This window comes from Propithecus coquereli, unplaced genomic scaffold, assembly GCF_000956105.1.
Source record: "Propithecus coquereli isolate 6110/MARCELLA unplaced genomic scaffold, Pcoq_1.0 Scaffold10, whole genome shotgun sequence".
NCBI classification, from domain to species: domain Eukaryota; kingdom Metazoa; phylum Chordata; class Mammalia; order Primates; family Indriidae; genus Propithecus; species Propithecus coquereli.
The window spans coordinates 17,757,504-17,777,725 of record NW_012133858.1 but is presented as its reverse complement, the minus strand read 5'-3'; the positions used below and the strand labels follow the sequence as shown (position 1 = coordinate 17,777,725).

General features: G+C 40.1%; 1 protein-coding gene across 2 annotated transcripts in view; it reads right to left on the bottom strand.

Annotated features, from left to right (window-relative positions):
- ETV5 (ets variant 5) overlaps positions 1 to 20,222 on the bottom strand; it is a 58,834-nt gene that overhangs the window by 22,932 nt on the left and 15,680 nt on the right. For both annotated transcript variants that reach the window (XM_012641836.1, XM_012641848.1), the window contains exons 6-7: positions 8,021 to 8,150; positions 6,815 to 7,090 (exon numbers count right to left, since the gene is read on the bottom strand). In XM_012641836.1, coding sequence (XP_012497290.1) covers positions 6,815 to 7,090; positions 8,021 to 8,150 — 406 coding nt within the window. The remainder of the gene's footprint in view (positions 1 to 6,814; positions 7,091 to 8,020; positions 8,151 to 20,222) is intronic.

Below are 20,222 nucleotides of genomic sequence, written 5' to 3'. Positions count from 1 at the left end.
TTTTCTGCATTTCCTTTTCGGTTTCTGCTGCCAACACACAGAGTAAACACAATGCTTACAGGAAAAAAGGAGAAAAGTGCAGATATGACGAAGGCTACACTGTGGCTGTGGGTGCCAGGTGAAGCAGGGATGGTTCAGAGCTCAGTGGAGAGATGATATATAAAATCTGATAGAAACCAACACCACACACTTAATATTTCCGTTAAGGCTAAAAGGAAGAAGAGGGAAAACACAGAAGCAGCATAGCTGGGTAAGAAGCAACAGCATAGCTCTGGCTGTGAAGTCAGGACAGTGAGCTGAAATCCAGTCTTTATCACTTACTAGCTGTGTGACCTCAGGTGAGTTATGTGACTGCTCTGAGCCTCAGTTTCCTTACCAATAACATACGGGCAGCCCAGGATACCTGTGTAAAGATCATACGAGATAATGCATGTAGCAGGGCCCCAGCACACTGGTAAGTTCTCGATATACATTACCTTCAACTGTCCCGCCTTCTCCCTGCAACCGCAAGCTAAAATCAGAAGCTATGCAAATATAAGGAGAGACCTTAAGGAACTGGGAGAAGACTATCACACATACAAGCCACACACAAATCAAAAGAGTCCACTAGCTCCCTACTCAATATCTATTCTCCTTTTTCAGAAAGAGAATGCTGATTTTTATTACTGGTGGCAATGCGCCAACATCACATTAACATTTATTTTTCTGCCATATAACCGAGAGCCAGACACTGTCCCTAAAAGCACACCAAAGAACTCTGAAACAACTCACAGGACTCCATGAGGCCCACCAATGCTGTTTAGACTCAAATTGGCCCATCTATGTTATGATGAGGCATCGAGAGATAAGGAACCAAAAAAAAAAAAGTTCCTTTCTAGGCCAAGGTGTTTGTCTAGTTTCTAAGATCAAACATGAGAGAAGAAAGGTGATGAAAATGAGACATGCCCCCCAGGATATCTGATGGTGAAAGTATTAGTTGTACATATAATGTAAATAAGTTTGACAATGAAAAGATTAGGGATAACGGCAGCTTTACATTTTAAAAAGTTAACATTAAACAATGAAGCAATTGAAGTTTCTAAGTTTGTGGTATCTACAACATTCATCATTTAAAAAAGATTTCTTTAGTATATTTTCTTTATGGAAAATAAAAGTGATTTTTTTTTGGACAGGGTTTTGCTTTGTTGCCCAGGCTAGAGTGCAACGGTACAATCATGGCTCACTGCAACCTCAAATTCTTGGGCTCAAGAGATCTTCCTGCCACGGCCTCCCAAGTAGCTGGGAGTAGAGGTGCATGCTACCATGCCTGACTAATTTTTAAAAATCTTTTTTGTAGAGATGGGGATCTCACTATGATGTCCAGGCTGGTATAAAACTCTTGGGCTCAAGCAATCCTCCTGCCTTGGCCTCTCAAAGTGCTGGGATTATAGGCGTGAGCCATTGTGCCCAGCCAAAAATGATTTTTAAAAAGTAAAATTGTCAAAGAAGTTAACATTTACTTAACATCTTCTTTGTCCACATGTGATTTTATTTAATCCATCCAGCAATTCTATGTGGTAAGTATCTACTATTCTCTCATTTTGAGATGAAGAAACCAAAGCTGACAAAACAAAGTACCTGCCTGACAACACACAGCAGCAGAGCTGGGAGTCAACCGTAGGTCTGTCAGTCTGTCTAACTCCAGGGCCACGAACCTATACTGTTTCTACAATTGTTTCTATAATGGTTTTCAAACACTCTCGATGACATTTAAATAAAAACCATACAGTCTAGGCAACTATAAAAATGCCATATGTTTAGAAATTAAGAAACATGTTTGTAAAGAACTCCAAGATTGAAGGAAATAATAGAAAATACTTAGAACTGAATTTTAAAAATACCACAAATCAGAACTTGATACAGCTAAAGTAGGACTTGGATAGGGAGATTAAATAACTGATTGTCCAAACCAGGATACTTTGGAGAGTCAAAGGGGAAGCTATTAGCAATTACTTCTAGATAAGGCATAAACTAGAAGTAAACTGGGGAAATCTCCATGTATGGTCACCCCACACTTAGAAGAAATTTTATTTCATTATATGCTTATATAGTACAAAGAAAAAGGGCTAAATATTAATGAGCTGATCATCCAACCAAAGAAGTTAAAAAAACAGAATAAACCCAAAGAAAGCAGAAAAGAAAGTATTTTAGTAAGAACAGAAATCAATGCAATAGAAAACAAAATAAAATAGAGAGAGAACAAGTAGGCCAAAAGTCGATTTGTTGAAAAGACAATATTGTCTGCCAAGACTAAGAAAGAAAAAAAGGTCTAGATAAATAATATCAAAACAGAAAAAGACAACTACAGATGCTAAAGAGATTTGTAAAATGACATCAAGAATAACTTTATGCCAATTAATTTTAAAATCCACACAAAACATACAAATTCCTAGAAAAAAAAATTTACCCAACTAAATCCAGACCAAAACTATAAAAGGTAAAGACATTGAGCCAATAATTAAAAATCTTCCCACAAAGAAAATACCAGGCCCAAATGGTTTTACTGGTAAATTCCTCCAAAAATTCAAGGAATAAAGAATTCCAATTTCACATGAAATATTCCAGAATATAGAAAAAGGAGGACAACCTCCACTCATTTGATGAGTAACTTCAATGCTAAAACTCAACAAGTACAATATAAGAAAGAAAAATTATACTTTATTCTCGATCATGCATACATAGAAGTCCTAAATATATATTAGAAAACCAAGTTCAGCAATGTACAAAAGACAATACATAATAAACAAGTTAGGTTTGTCATAAGAATGCAAGGTTGGTTTCATACAAATCAATGCAACGTACCAGCTTAAAGACATTAAAGGAAAAAATAATTAGATCATCTCAATAGAAGCAGAAAAAGTGTTTGATAAATTTCAATACTCATTCACATTAAAAACTTTCAGTAAACTGAGAATAAAAAGGAAATTTCCTTTAACTTGATAAAAGGTACCCAAACGCTATAGTAAACATGATGAAATGCTGAAAACAAGCTCTCTTAAGATTCAGAACTAAAAAACCCCTGCACTCTAACCATTAGAAATACATTATTCGGTCTGTCAAAGAAGGTTCCATTAAGCATCCATGAAACTCAGTTTTAGATCCCAAAGTGAAATTTTTGCTGCCACACATAACATGCTATTAATGGGAGCATGGAGAAGAGACACATCAGACACATTCACTTTATTCCAGGTCAGGCTACAAATGTGACTCATAGTCAAGTTCCTTGCTCTCTACAAACTACAAAATCTGAAGGACAAAAATGAATAGCAATGTATAATACTTTAAGAGTAATGGACTATATGAGAGAAAGTAGAAACAAGAGAAAAACTTGAGTATATTGAACTTGTAATTGATCTAGCATCTTTAAGGAATGAGCAGTTTCTGTTAAATCAAAATTCCAGAAAACTTAGCTCATCCCTTTGAGCTGTGAAGCCCTGATCATAACCACGGAGGGGGAGAACTTCCTCAAACAGGTTAGGCCATTTCCTCCTTCAGAAGATACTACACACAACCGACCTTCTCCTGAAGACCCTGGGGTACTATGTTTTGACTATCAATTACATCATGCTAGCCTACTACAATCCTGATGCCCGGAAGGGCTCTCCAGTAGCAGAGGATTCTTCCACCACAGAAGCATTTTCTTAAATGTCTCATTTTGCTTCTTTCCTTTACAACGAGTGAGAGAGCAGTGGATTCTAAAATTCTTAGATGATACATTTCTTTCCTTTTTTTTTAGTTGTCCAGCTAATTTCTTTCTGTTTTTTTAGTAGAGACAGGGTCTTGCTCTTGCTCAGGCTGGTATCAAACTCCTGACCTCAAGCAATCCTCCCGCCTCGGCCTCCCGGGGTGCTAGGATTACAGGCGTGAGCCACCGCGCCCGGCCAGATGATACATTTCTTAGTGGAGTCTCTCCATTTGAATTAATGGGGCTTTCCTCAACTCAAGATATAATGAGATATGTAATGAGATATGGTATAATAAAAGCCAAAAATATATACGGCCAGTACTATGGGCATAACATAGGAGTATTTTCTAAGTTCCTCCACTTGGTACAGGTAAGTATCATAAATAACACCATGAAAAAACTCACGAGATTGGGATGGCTGAAGGAAAAGCACTCCTCTTCCAGGAGCAACTGGTCTTTCAGGATAAATGAATGGAACATGTCCGAGCATGCCAAATTTCATGTTTTTTCCCCTCCTTGCAGGGAGGAAATTATCAATATAAATCACGGTTTTTGAACACAGTATTTATTTTCTAAAAATAAACTGAATTTTCAAGAATTATATACTAAGATTATACAAAACATTAAGAATGTAATTTTTTTTCCTTTCCTTATTATTATTTTTAGAGATGGGGTCTCCCTATGCTGCCCAGTGGCTATTCACAGGCGTGATCCCATTAGTGATCAGCACGGGAGTTTTGATCTGCTCTGTTTCCAACCTGGGCCAGTTCACCCCTCCTTAGGCAACCTGGTGGTGCCCCGTTGCTGGGATGTCACCACATTGATGCTGAACCTAGTGTGCACTTGATCAGCATAGCGTACTACAGCCCAGAATTCTTGGGCTCAAGAGAGCCTCCCGCCTCAGCCTCCCAGATTAGCCTCCTGAGTAGCTGGGACTACAGATATGCGCCATGTGCCTGGCAAGAATGTACATTCGACTAGATTACAATTTAGTTGTTTAAAGTATAATCCTAGCAAACTGTCATCACTACCAATAGACATATACTGAGGACAAATAAGATACAGAGCTAAATGTGGTCTAAAGAAAAGGGTCTAAAATCATGGCTTTTATCCTCAAAGAGCTTACTCTATTCAACTTCAGCAGCTTCACCCCAATTCTCTCAAGGATCTCTGTATCACCCCAGAATGTGTGAGGTCTTTTTATTTTAGAATCATCATTCCTAAGGGCAGAGTGTAAAAGGAACTGAGCCCAAAATGGACAGGCAGATTTCAGGGACGAATTACCCAGAAAAAAAATATCTGCTTTCTGGTTCCCACCTCTCCCTTTGGATACTTGAGGGCAGGTAACCCATAAATCTCAGGCATCCAAACCTCTTTTTCTTGAGAAGCCTAGGTAACTTGGAGACAAACTTACTTCAAACTGAGAGTCAGGCTACTCTTCTGCCAGCACAGCAGGAAGACAAACAACTTTTAGCAGAATTAGGGTATTTCTCCCCACAACTCAGCCCATCAGTACAGTATGCTATATAAGGCCCCGGGTAAAAAACAAAGCTTTAGGGGGAAATACTAGTAAAAGAGATTTAACATGAAATAATATAAAGTTTACTAAGTATTTAAAAAACTGAATATATGCCCATCCCATACATCCTCAATTGATAACCCCTGCAGAAAATCATCAAGATGCTATTTAAAAACATCAAAAAACTATTGAAATAAAAATGGTATCTAGGCCAGAGTTCACAAATTGGCAGGCATGCAGAGTAATTTTGCCCACAGAGAGGTTTTGTTTAGTCTGCAAAGTGTTGTTTTTAATTTGAATTAGTTGCCAACTTAAAAAAAAATCTGCAATTTTTACATAAAAAAACAAATTTCCAAATTCTCTTGAAAAAATACAAAGTTGTTAATACATGGCAACAATTGCCAAAAGCTTAGTGGCTGCTGTCTCCTCCAGATGAGCTCTCAGTCGCAATAGAGGCCCACTCCCGAGCCAGCCCCCCAGTCAGTGCTCACCCTTGGGCTTGGTACAGCATGAATGTTTGTGGCTCCTGGACTAAGCGACAGAATAAACACCAACCAGCCATAAAGATACAGTGACTTTCAGAGCAAGGGGGGAAAGGGATCAGAACCAGACAAAGGTGCCTTATTTTTTTTCTGCATTTTACCTAGAAATAAAGGGACCTCCAAGTAAATACTGGTAGGCATGTGGGTTGGACCAGGCCTAGGAATGGTACATTCATACATTCTCCCTTCTCCTGCCCTGCTGCGTGCACACCTACCCAATGCAGACCAGGAAAGATAGAAATGAAATACAATGGTCACCATCTTGCATCCCTTAGTAACATGATTGACAACTCTCCACCCATGGTTATCTCCTTAACCCAGAGAGACTGGAAACATAAAAGACGGCCTCGTAGAACATGCTATATAAAGGAAGCCCACAAGCATGCAAAATTCTAGAATATCACAGATGATGGACTTAGAAGGCTGGAGCTTAAGAGATCAGCTTTGGTGTGCACAGAACAGGTTCCCTTTATATCTTTTTTTGATAAATGAATGACCCTGAACAATTACCCCATGCCTAATTTCCTTATTAGGAATGTAAAACAACCTGGAGTGTAATTAGATTTTTATCTCAAAAGTAGATGGACAAATAAGGTCCTCAGCTAATCTCCCACTGTTAAGCTGTATTAAAATCAGATGAGTAATAACACCTCCTGTAACTCAGCTATCCTTCCTAATAAGTTCAATTCTAATACGCAGAATCCAATGAGGAACGAGGAACCTGCCCCTGGGAGGGTCAAGAATGTGTATCCTGGGCAAGTCATTCTCCTCTAGTTCTGTAAGGCGGGACAGTACTCATTATCTCTCCCTTACTTACTCCACAAGGATGTTGTCATGTCCATAAACCATTTAGAGTTCTTCAGGAACAGGGTGGTATAGAAACAGGTTATATTCACATTAGTGTTAGTCTTAACCTCACAAGATGCCGCCACGCAAGAACTTTTTAGGCACCTGGTAAATATGACTAACTGCTTTCCCTCTCCCAGTGAGGAAAGGAAGGCAGTTAAGGAAGCCCAAATCAGCACCCACCTCTGTTCTGATGGATACTGGTTTTCAGGCATCATCTTTGGCATCTGCAGGGGCTGATGTGGTGGCCGGGGGACCGCAAATGTTTGCGGCTGTGGTCCAGGCTCTGGAAGCGAGTGCGGGGTGGGGCCCACACCTTGTACAGGGCCAGCTGCAGGGGCTGAGGTGGGCAGAGTTGCCTGAGGTGGGGGAAACAGGGAATTCTGATGGGTGGGTGACAGCGGGGTGGAAGGAGGGGTTAATGGCTTGAACCCAGAGGGAGGCTTCCTATCATAGGCACTGTAAACAGAAAAAGAGAAGGAACCATTAAGCTGAAATGAAGCCATTAGCGTGGTAACCAGGTCCAGCAGAACCTAGTTTGCAGCCCATTGTTGCCAGGAAATGACAGTATTAACATAGTTAAATCACTAGCAGCCCTGAGGGAATATTTGTACCTCTGAGAAGTGACAAACACACTGCGTCACAGGGACTTGTTTAACACTTCTAGTGATTTTTCTCAAAGATAATTTTAGCCTCTGCTTCCGGTTTCCTTTTTCCCTCCTTCTAAAAGAATTCTCCATGTGTGCACGTGTAGGGGTGGACGGGTGAGGGGAGAATTTATGCTTTGTCAGGTGTTCTCTGGTCCCCTCTCCCAAGTATTCCAGGGTTCCCAGGAATTAGAATCTTTGCTGAGGATAAATTTTTGCTGTAACATCACTTGAATTAACAAATCTTCTCCTCCCCCTTTCACGCCGATCTATGTTTATCTTCTAGAGCAAAGAATGATTTAAAATTAAAGCTTCATTCCTGGGGCCTGGATATTCTTAAGTAAAGGGCACAAGCATCAGGACTTTTTCATATATTCTGATTTGAAGATTACTTCTTTGGTGCTTAAAGTTCACATTAACATATGATAGACATGAAGTATATATTACCTGGCTTGAAGCCACAGATCAAATATCTCAGTATTAGAGGCTCTTCCCCTAGAAGGACTTGGCAGGTACCCTGTGAACCGAGTTCCCTGCTGAGCCACAGGGCTTTCACAGTTTTGTGCTCATGTGCAGCTCAGTGGCCCCAAGTGGACTTAGGCTGCACCTAGAGGACTATATTGCCATGAAAGAAGGGCATGTTCTACGCCGAGGGTCTGTAGGACAACACCTGGAACATGGCTAGTTCCAGAGCCTGGAACTTTTCTGGGCAGCCTTTCTTTAGCTCCACTTACCCACTTACCAATAGTTGTAGAGGCACTTTTCTCCATAGTTAGCACCAAGAGCCTGCTCGTGACTACAGGACGACAGCTCAGAGGAGGGGCTGTGCAGCTCCCGTTTGATCTTGGTTGGAGGTGGGGCATGAAGCACCACTGAAATCAGAAGAGGGATGAGGGAGGAACAGAGAGAGGACAGCTGATTAACAGGGAGCACAATACTTCCTCTGCAAACCTTCTAACTAGCTGATTGTTCTTAGATCTCATGTTAAGTCACATGTCAGAGAAAGCAAAACACTTAAACACATAACCTTCCATCTAAAGCCAATTAAAAGTTCTTTAAAGTCAGAAATCATCATCTGACACTTTGAATTAGCCAAGTCTTTTTTCCCAAACTTCTTTGGTCATGGGTCTTGCTTGCCAGAGGCTCCGAAACCCTTACAAATCCTGCAGGTGATGGGTCTTCAGAAAAATATAGGTGGTGACAGAATACCAACAGTTGTGGACATGAAGAATTATCTTTGCAAAAAGGACAAAATAGCCAAAAATGTGTTGGTAGACATTATACATCAGCTTATCAAAGGCTTAAAATTGCTATGGCAAATACATTTCATATTCGGGGGCATATTTACAAATTAAATATACTGTTTTTAAAATGTCCTTTCTCAAGTAACTCTAAATATTAGTTCTGAGTAAGAAATACTCAACTTTAGAGGTATTACAGATTATTTTAAAAGCAAAGGAATAAAACAACAGACCAATCCACCACCTAGGAAAGGCTAACTACATACAGGTGAAGGCCTGGCTACCTTTGTGCTTGCAACGTCTACTCCAAGCCTGTCCCAGTGACCAACCTGCAAGGACAGGTTTTTATAACCAGATTTCTGTAGATGGTAGCAATGACTTTTCCTGAATTCATGAAATAAGTACATGAGTTGTTACTTTAGGCTTGGAAGCCAACTACGTATTCCATACATGATTCTGAGAGGGCAAAGTAACAGGAATTTTTCAAATCACAGTGCCTTACATACAGTGGCTAAAAAAACCCAAAGAACAGAAAGCCAGGTTTGCCTTTTCTTCTCATCTAGGAGCTAAATTGTCTCAGAGAGAGCATTTTATCCAAAGGAGAAGGACAAATTCTAAAGATGTTGCACTATGAGGGCTGTCTTCTAATAGTAAGTTAGAATGGCCACTCCCTGTCTAGCTACCTTGGAGGGTGGGGGAAAACACGTTAAGCTTCTGTGCCAGCCACTTTCCACTATATCAAAGATCTTGCTAAATAGTTAACCAGTCAGTGGTTAACTATTCAGCGGCTCTGATGACCCACTAACATTTTCAATTTGACTCAACGGTTTACTCCTAAAACACTTTCAGGAGTTCGTTAATTCTTAGTGATTATACTAAGTAGAATTAGCTATATGATCATCACTTTTCTGTCTGATAAGACTGAACAATCTTCCAGCGAACTGGTTTCTCAGGTGCCTCCTACAATCCCAAATTCTAGGCCCAGGCATGAATATAGAAGACAGATAATTCTATCATAGATGACAAGGTTATAAAGCAATGCTGCTGCAAAGTCCTGCCAGTGACTAACTGGAAAGGACAGGTTTTCATAATTCCTTTCTTGCATAATGCCAAATGCTTTTCCTGAATACATGGAATAAGTTGAGAACCAGCAGATTATATTTAGAAGTCATTAGAGACTCTCTCGTGATTTTTTGATGGTGACATCATGCCAGCCAACACTCAATTGTTATCAAATGTTTTCAGACATTCAGACACAGAAAATAGCTAAGCTTGTTGTCTGAACGTTGTTAGTAAACAAGAAGGGCGAGTCAGACGATCAGACACGGACAGCCATTCCTCTAGTGTGGTAGGTATTCTGGCAGTTCTCAGCACTGTCCCTGGTCACTGTCCCCACTTCTACCAGTCTTCTGCTATGAAAATTTTGGCAAAAGAATGAAAAAAAGTGAATGATGCCCCAATTTAAACAAAAGTTACATGTTCTTGAAAAGTCTACTTTTCTTATCTAAAGATAATTATTTGCAATCAATGCTTTACCTAAGTTTAGAAAGTAAACAATTGTAATATTATTCAATTTTCTCATTTCAGGTTTTAAAAATGTCTTGAAAAATTACCAGTTCTCCTGACAAGACTAATACCAGAAGGTAAACCAAAGTTGCCCAGAAGGAAAGTTTTTACAGTGGTTTCCGGAACTGCATATATCCATTTAAAAAGAGAACCTAAACTGCCAGCTAATTCTGTGTCTTGATTTCTTCAAATCTAGGCAGTATTCTTAGTGTGAACCACATCGTTTTGGTTCTAAATTATATGGTATCTTCTGCCCCAAATTGTCTTATATGTGGAATCTTATGTTCTCTATACAAAGGAAGAGTTAAAGAAATATTTCTATATAAATTCTATAAATATTTCACATATATTTCTATATAACCCATTCATTCTTAACCTTGAAGGCGGGGACCACATCTATCCTACAAGGCTAGGCAGAATGTTAGTTATAAATACTTCTTCCCCCAGGAATTGACCATTTGAAGGAAAGAAGAAAATGGAACATGGGAGGAACGAGAACGGAAAGTTTCATAGATGTGCACTACAGGAAAGCCATCAGGGGCCCTGTGAGTGGTGAGGACAAAGGCTCAGCTCCTCAAAGGTCTGCAGGACTAGAGGATGTGTGAAGGAGCCTAATTATGGCATGCCTTAGTCAGAGATAGTAGTGTATTTAAAGCAGGAACTCAGAATCCCAAGAAATGCTCCCTGCTTTCAGTCTGTTTCCTCATTTGTAAAATGAGGTATGTGATGCTGCCTTGAGAAATAAAGAAAATGGCACAGCACCTTGCAGATGGTGCTATGAGGTTGTGTAATTATACCTTGTGCTTTCAAAAATAGAGTATTTACATTTGCACAGCTGACTTACTAAACCATGACAGAGACCTAGGACTATAAAGGATGGCAACGAATTGGAATTGAAAAGGGATCGTGAACTCTTAAGAAAGTTTGAAAAGAAATGCTAAAAAATTTGACTATTTGAGATGACAAACATCTTCTACAATTAGCAACTTTGAGTTTAAGCTCAGAGGTATAGATGATAGGCCCACAAGGTCGATGGTACCCTGACAATAAGTCCTGCTGAATATGGACCACCTTCTTTGTCATGAAGATCATTCATTCATTCATTCCTTATTATCTATGGGCCAAGCATTCTGGAGGTGCTGGGATATGATGGTAAACATAACAGACATGGTCCTTTCCTCATGTCATGCCTAATTTAGTGAGGGATCTGACTTTTAGCATCTTTTTTCTTTTTTGAGACAGAGTCTTGCTCTGTAGCTCACTGCAACCTCAAACTCCTGGACTCAAACAATCCTCTTGCCTCAGCCTTCTGAATAGTTGGACTACAGGCACATACCACCACGCCCAGTTAATTTTTCTATTTTTAGTAGAGATGGGGTCTCACTCTTGCTCAGGCTGGTCTCGAACTCCTGAGCTCAAGCAATCCTCCCGCCTTGGCCCCCCAGAGTGCTAGGATTACAGGTGTGAGCCACTGCACCCAGCCTTAGCATCTTCTTAAAGATGCAGTTGGAGACAGACTCAGGCCTCAGTACACTTAATTCAAGCCCTTACATTTATACATAAGGATCCCGAGGTCCAAAGGAGTTAAAGGAATTGCTCAAGGTCTTAGGGCTGCTGCTATTAGAGGGCAGAAGAGGCAAGGGCTTCCCACTGTCATTTCATCAATCTTCCACCACACTGTCAGAAATGGGAGATATTCTACTCACTTACTTTGTACATTAAAAATAGAAGGCATAAACCTTTTTTTCAACTAAACCAACAAAAATATCGCATCACACCTGGTTGAGACGAAGTGCTCTAGAACAAAGGAAAATGGACGAGAAGAACTAATACCTCTGGAAAAGAACAAGGAAGACAGACCAAGAAAGAGGCAGCCAGATAGACCCCTTCCATTTACTTTGTGCCAAGTTGCTCTTACATACCTTATTTCATTCAGTCTTCCCAACTCAGTGAGAAAGCTACTTCCATTGTCTCCATTTTACAAATAGGAAAATAAGGCTTAAAGTAACTTGCCACGGAATCACAGCTAGGATTCCTACCTAAGCAGTTCCTATTCATCTCATTATATTGCCTCCCAGAAGGAATCTGAGTGAACAAAGACTAAATAAAAAGGGATTAAAAGAAACAGGGAAAGAGAGAAGGAAGACAGCACAGGAGAAGACAACAGAAGAATACTTTTTTTTTTTTGAGACAGAGTCTCACTCTTTTGCCCAGGCTAGAGTGAGTGCCATGGCGTTGGCCTAGCTCACAGCAACCTCAAACTCCTGGGCTCAAGCAATCCTTCTGCCTCAGCCTCCCGAGTAGCTGGGACTACAGGCATGCGCCACCATGCCCGGCTAATTTTTTCTATATATTTTTAGTTGTCCGATTAATTTATTTCTATTTTTAGTAGAGATGGGGTCTCGCTCTTGCTCAGGCTGGTTTCGAACTCCTGAGCTCAAATAATCCGCCCGCCTCGGCCTCCCAGAGTGCTAGGATTACAGGCGTGAGCCACCGCACCCGGCGAGAAGAATACTTTTTGCCAACTCTCAGGGCTATGTCCTCACGTTTACTGCACTCTCCACCTGGAGGTACAACTCATACACTTAAATCCACTCAAGGACTTATACTTTTTCCTATCTCTAGGACACCAAAATGCCTAGGATCTCTCTTTTACCCCTATCAGCAACTATCATCTTGGACTCCAGCAGCCTTCACTTTTTGTGATCCTCGCCTCTTGTTCTAGTGTTCTTTCTAAAAGGTCCCATTCTCCCTTCTACACTCCAGTTGATCAAACCTTTCTGCTCATTAAGGCAGTTTCAAGCACTTTGGAAGACCTGGTATCTTCTATAGCCGGTCACTGACTAGCCAGAGTCCACACTATTACCATGGATGGCATTTCTCTCCCTAGAAGCCCTGCCTCTCCCTGAAATTGCTCTGGACAATCCTCTCTTACTACCACCTCTGAAGCAAGAACACTTTGGGCTGTCTGGATCCCTATTTGACTACAAAAATTCCGTTAAAGATCCATGCACAAATATATGAGAATCTCTGTTTGTCAGGGCTGGGAAAGAAAAGGGTGGCTAGATGATAAGATTTAATTAAGTCCATATCTGTGGGTATGCACAACAAAGTACAATGTATTGCTTTGTAGACCACCATAACACCATTTTAAATTTAGACATGACACTCACAAATCAACCAACTTCATAACTGCTTTTCTTATCAAAAGAAACTCCTTAAAATATTTTTCTACCTGACACAAGGATCAAAAACCAGGCCTGGTTCTAGCCAATGCAATAAGGCAAGAAAAATAAATGCAAGGCAAAGGATTAGAAAGGAAGAAATTTGTCGTTATTAACAGATAGTCTGATTGGGTACACAGAAAATATAAAAATATCTACAAAGTATAAGAATCAGTAGACTAATTTAGCAAGGTCATTGGATACAAGGTCAATACATAAAAACAAAACTATGTCTATATAATAAAACAATGTGAAATTTAAAAAAATACAATAGCAACAAAACCATCAATACCTAGGAAAATGTCTAATAAAAGACATGGAAGATACTGACACTGAAAACTACAAAATACTAAGGAAAATTAAAGAATTCTCAATAAATGGAAGGATAGATCAGACTCATGGATTGGAAAGCTTGACATTATAAAAATATCAGTTCTTCCCAAATTTATCTATAGGTTCAATGTAACACCAAACAAAATCTTAGCACTACACAGAAGTGAGAATGAAGAAATTACAATTATACTTTACAACATGGATAAATCTCACAAATATGCTGAGCAAAAAGAAACCAGACACAAAAGAGTATATCCTGTATGAATCCATTTATGTAAACTTCAAAAAGAGACAAAGCTAATCTATGGTGTTTAAAGTCAGGGTGAAGATGACCTTTGAGGGGATAGTACCTGTTAAGGGGGCATAAGGAGTCTTCTTGTATTCTGATAAGTTATTAATATTTTGTGATCTAAGTGCTTACACTGTAAAAATTCATCAAGCAGCTGTATCCTTATGATTTCTATATGTTACTTCAAATAATTTCTACTTTTAAAAAAAGCAGCTCTGTCCTGATTATATAGCACCACAAAGTTAATACTATGATTTCTCAAATTTTAGAAAATCTTTCTTCTGTGATGGTATAGAAATAGTCTTTCAAAGAAATAAGCCAATTGTTTTAAAATAGAAAAATAGATCAACTGGCCCATTCAAGATAAATATTAATAATAATTCCCTCTGCTGACAAAATCTGTTTCCTGCCTAGAAGTACAGGCCTGTGGACTCTATCCAAGGCAGCAACCCCATGCCAGTGCTAACAGCAAACTTCACTATTACAGCCCCAAGTATCAAAACAAAGGAAAACTTTGCTTTTGTTGAATGTTATGATGAATGACAGTTCCATTCAAAAGGAATTTTTTTTTAGAAAGACAAAAAGCACCTTGTCTAATAAGGCTTCCCTTTGGTGTTTCATAATCATCAAAGTTTAAATTTGTCACTGACTTTGTTGTCAATACATAAGACATTCATGTAGCTGCTGAGTGTTAAAGAAATTGCCAATCAGCTATACCACGTCTGAGTGGGGAGAAGGACTAAACCCATCCTTATTTCCCTTGCTTCACATGCAGGCTTTGCCTGCCCTCCACCAGTTGTCATCCTTCAGGTTTTGTTTTGGGGTTTTCCTTTTCCCTTCTTCAGTTTCATTACTTTCATCTGGGGCAGACTCATCTTTCCCAAATCAGCTGTGCAGGCCCGACCTCGGGGGAGGACCTTATTTGGTCACACTCAGTGGCCACGATCCTCTTACTTTACATGGAAAGTTGTGCCTCACTACGGAAGCTGACCCGAGCACTGACACCTGCTTCTGAATGGCATGTTCTTGAGGCTACGTCTCAGGTGGCCAGCCTATGTCTCCAGAGCCTCCCATAGCAATTGTGAACAAACATTACATGGAATGCGCACAGTCATGGCCAGATACTCTCAGGATTCCAGAGCCATAAGCCTAAAGTACAGGTCTACTCCTAAGCTTACTACTCTCTTGGCCACTAGCTTTGGGTCACTGGTCCTGTCTTAGACACTACCATCCCACTTTGTTTCCCTGTAAAGGAAGAAGTATGTCCTGTTCAGTTCAAGAATGGGTGAGGGATGCAGGGAGGAAAGAAGCCTGAGAATCTGCCTGTACTATTCTTTGGTTGTAGCAGTGAGCAGAACATGAGGAAAGAAGGCAGAGGAAAAGACTGTCAAGTAGAGGGACATGTTAATATAAAAATGGCACTGAGCTGGGCGTGGTGGCATGTGCCTGTAGTCCTGGCTACTTGGGAGGCTGAGGCAGGAGGATCCCTTGAGCCCAGGAGATTGATACCAGCTGGGCAACAAGGCAAGACCTCATGCCCCTCAAAAAAAGAAAAAATAGAAAAATGACATTGGCAAAACAGAAACAAAGAATCCACCAGGGAAGAGCAGGTATGGCCTCCTCTCCCTTGATTTACCCTTAGTTTGAGTACTCAATTGGCAAAGACCAGAGGGCTTGAAGTCACCAAAGGGAGTATACCCTGTGTTCTGTGGTTTGAAAAGCAAAACAAAGCCAGAAGGTCTACTTTCCAACATGCTGCTGCCTATTCTTAGCTCTGGCCTTTTTTGATGAATTTTGAGACAAAGCTCAAATAGCTAGTTAGTTCCTACTAACTAGTAGGAAAAAAGATGTAGATAGGATAAGGCTTATTTTTTTAAGTTCTACATTTTGCTAGAAGGGGTCAGAAATATTTCTTTATTTTAGAACTCAGTGGATTAGAAAACTCATTTCTGGCATAACATATTATTAATATCTCAATATTCTTTGGAATTGCTATGGCAGCACTAGTGAATGACAATGATAGTAGATAACACCCGGTTCTGGGAACCAAGAAGGTTCACAAGGAGATAAGTAAGTGGATAATTTCTGGTACTTAAAAAAGAACATCTGGAAAAGGAGATGACTTTGGATTTCCAGACCAAATAAGAGGCATGTTCAAACTCATTTGAATGGTTAACATTGATCCTGCCTGGCAATAGTTTCCAAAAATAAAACTTGGCAATGTTATCAAATTTAGTTAGGGGGCACAAGTTCTAAAAGCAGAATTGAGTAAGTATGGGAGAATGTGCTGTTGTCCTTAAGGTCTAACACAGCTAACCTTTGTAAGGATAAATTCTCAAGTACAGTGAAAAAAATCCATAAATAGTAAAATCAACTATTGAGCAAGCTGTGCTAAAAATTTTTAATGAGTCCCATGAAGGCCCTCTCCTCAAACATGTACAAACTATCTCTGATCCAATTATCTCAAACTATGTCACTCTGTTCTTTCACCAGTGTTTTAAGGTCCACACAATAACATGGATGTGAGAGGTGAGAGAACCAACGATACAGGAGATTTCTAAGCCTAAGATGAGCTCTGGATGTTGTTTGCATTTCTACATATTCTTTAAAAATGTACCCTAAAAAAGTCAACAACTACAAAACAACTGGCCAGGACTCTTGAAAAAAGTCAATGTTACAGGGAAAATAAAAAAGGCAGGGAGACTGTTGTAGATTAAAGAAGATCAATGAGGAAAAAAATAAATGCAATGTCTGATTCTTAATTGAATCCTAGATCAAAAACGATACCAACATCAGCTATAAAAGACATTTGGGGACAATTGGGGAATTTTGAATATTACAGAATAATAGGCCATGTAGGAGAATATCCTTAATCTATGGAAATGCACACCAAAGTATTAGGGGTAAAATATAATGTATGCAACTTGCTTTCAAATGGTTCAGAAAGAAAAAAGCATATATATGCAGAGAGAGAGATGAAGCAAATATAGCAATGTTTTAAAAATAAATCAATAAAATAGATGTTGCATCCCATTTCCTCTGAGATATCTGAAGGAAAAAAAATCCTTTATCTTATGGTTGACTAACATGTCAAAAGTAGAAATGCTAAGAACTTCAAAACCATGTGTTCACACATGAAGAAAGCCACTGTTGGCCTATTGCCAAATTGGAAGGATAATATAACCCTGGGAATCTAAAATTACAGAAGCATAAATGCTAGTCATACTTAATGTCTAAGCCAGTGGTGCTCAAATATTTTATTGGCGTTGGCCCACTTAGAAAGGACAAGGAAACACGCTAGAGAGCGTAAAATGAAAACTGCCACTGCTATCACTGTGATGACTGCCCCCTGCCAACACATCCACAGCCTGGGTAAGAAGACAGCAACCACACAAGTACAAAATGATCAGCAAAAATAGCACCTATCTATAATGCCACTACACAGCAAAGCACATACAATAAGAATAAAAATATATACCCAACTCAAGACCATAAAGCATTCTTGAGAAAAAAATGGAGAACTCCCACTCCTTGTGATTATACATGCAAGATAGGAGAACAGCTGGATAATTCATTAGATTTCATCCCTAGATCCTCAAGAGAACACAATGTAGCCATCACCAACCTGTGAAGGTTGGCAGAACTAAGGTTCTCTTTCCTAAGGTTCTCCATCATTTTCTTCCCTCCCAAGTAGCTGGTTTTGCCCCTTTTACCCATATAAGGCTGAGCAGGGCTGGGACCAGGGCAAGAAGCTGGAAATGGGTGGCCTAGGCTTTTGCTGCTCTGAGCCTTAGGGTGAAAGGGCACAAGAGTTTCTGGGGGTTCCAACTGGCTCAACTTAGCTTATCAGGCTAGGAGATCAGAAAGGAATGTGGAGCTAAAGACCTGAATGGTTTTAAACAAAATACATTGGCTGGGACAGTCTCTTATACATTTATGTCTTAGGAACCAAGGATGGCAGTAGGACCCTGGTGTGGAACCAAGGCCCCCCACACAACTCATGGGAGATATGACAAACACCTAGTGTAGCCAACACCTCGGTGGCCATACCACATACAGGGGCTGAGCTTTCAGGGCAGGCTCATTCCGCAATCTCGAACTACAAGAATGGCTGCACTTGTCCTGGGCGAAGTCCTACATGAAGAAAGCAAAGCTTGTGCTCTGGGATAGGATTTGCTATTAGTAGGTATAGGGAAAGATCGCTTCAGGATTGCACAGCTGCAGTATTCAGGATTTTAGATTGGTGATTAATCATGGTAGTGGCAGGGGGTTATGGTATTGATGACTCCAGCACATTTTTTTCTATTTGTCTGTTTCTCAGTGAGGACTACAGGACTGACTGTCACCTGGTGGTCTTGTTCAGAGATCCAGGGTATAGGATCAGCCATGAGGTAGCAGAATTCACCAATGAATAATTGCAGAATAGAAGCTCTTCCTATACGGCCAATTATTATCTTCTGTTCAATAAATAACACCAGAGCCAAATTAGGAATTGGTAAAGCCAGTTCCTGGAACATTTGGCTCCAGGAATCAGATTTCTCCTATGCAGTAGGGAAAAAGCTACAGTCAGCAGAAAAGAGGCTTCAGGAATTGGTTTGTGGACAAAAAAAACATCCTATTATTAATAATTTAGATCTAGAAACTTGGGGTTAATATGACTAGCTCAAGAAAAAAGGTTTTGAACTTATCATGACATGGACAGATCCAACAAATAGGGTTAGGGTTACATTGGTACAGGAATAGGACTAACCTAAGATCAAGACTCAAGTTTTTGAAGTTTTGATGACCTTGCATGAAAATGGCTGGGGACATCAGAGTGAAATAATAACCAATGAAATTAGAGCCAGGTCTTGCCACAGTGGGAAAAGAAGTGAGGGAAGGAGACACCTTTCTTGCCTGTAAGAGTAGATGAGGTTATATCAAGTGTTTGGAAATTCAAGAGCCAGGACCTTTTTGGGGAGGATTTTTGAAATGCAAGCTGAGGAATTTTGTTTGTGAGCTCCCATTAAAAAAAGCAAGGCACCTTGCTCAAAAGACAGTATAAAGACGGTTTCTCCAGAGAGCCCACTCTCAGATCATAAATGGGGAGGGAGAAACACATAATTATCAGGGACACTGGAAGATTACTTCAGAATTCTGGAAATGGAAACCCAGAGTCCTTGAATATATGAGTTAGAAATTAAAGGGAGCAAAAGGAGCTTAGAAAAGAACTAGACCAACTTTGAAAATGTATAAATAGCATTAGTAGAGAATGGTAACTGAAACATCTCTAACAGGCCACCTGCGCAGGTAGTGGAATTTCTCCCAGAATACAGGAATTAAGAGTTATTGATAGAATTTCCCCCAGTTGGGTTTTAAGTTAGACAAGAGAACTGATCGCGTGAAGAAGTTAAAACCATGAGGCCATGCTCCGAAGCCTCCCTTGCATTTTCTGTTTACCTCAGATAACCCTAAATCTCTGCTATGGACTCGAGCTGACAACAGCAACATAGGTCCAGGTCGTGATACACATCATGCATTGGGCTGGTAGGATGTTGCTTTCTCTGGGGAAATGCTGGCTGTATATAGAATTGGTGCTTTGACGATAAGATCCTGCAGAGTTCACTTGGTTCTGGAGAATGAGGTGTTTGTACAGGGCTGGTGTTAGGATATTTTATGCTCTTACTGCTCCCTGGAATGTGGCTATGTGAGATACAAGACAGATTCAACAATGGAGAAACCCAGCTCTGAAGGGGCCAAAGCACATCAGCAAAGCCTGCTTAGGAGGCCCCCAGGTTGTAGCTTCGGTTAGACCAGAGAACAAAGCCCTTCTGCCTAGGGTAAAAGCAGGAAAAGATGGAAATGGTGGTTTTACACATATAAAGCGATTTTAATTTCTTTGTGAGAAGGGGGACTGACTTGACAAGGGGGTTATACTTTGCAGGAAAGGGCTTAGGTTGGGGGCATTCTTACACTGCTGGAATCATATTATTTGAACTGTAACTTTTGTATTACCTAGTGACTTCATATAACATGGGGGAAGGGGAAGTGATTTAAAGGTTTGTTTCTGCTAGGCCCAGCTCAGTGACTGCAATATTCAGCAAAACATTTCCTGCCCACCTCCCACGGCCTCTTCCAGCCCTGGCAACAGCTGGCCAGCAGAACTAGCACATGGTATCTCACAGTCGAATCACCAACTGAAATACTTTTGGTCAGAAGATAGAAAACTAAATTTTGCCCATGGAAGTCAGCTTGGGAGGTCACTGTAGAACATACAATTGTAACCTAACAGGCGGGATAGTACCAGTCAGG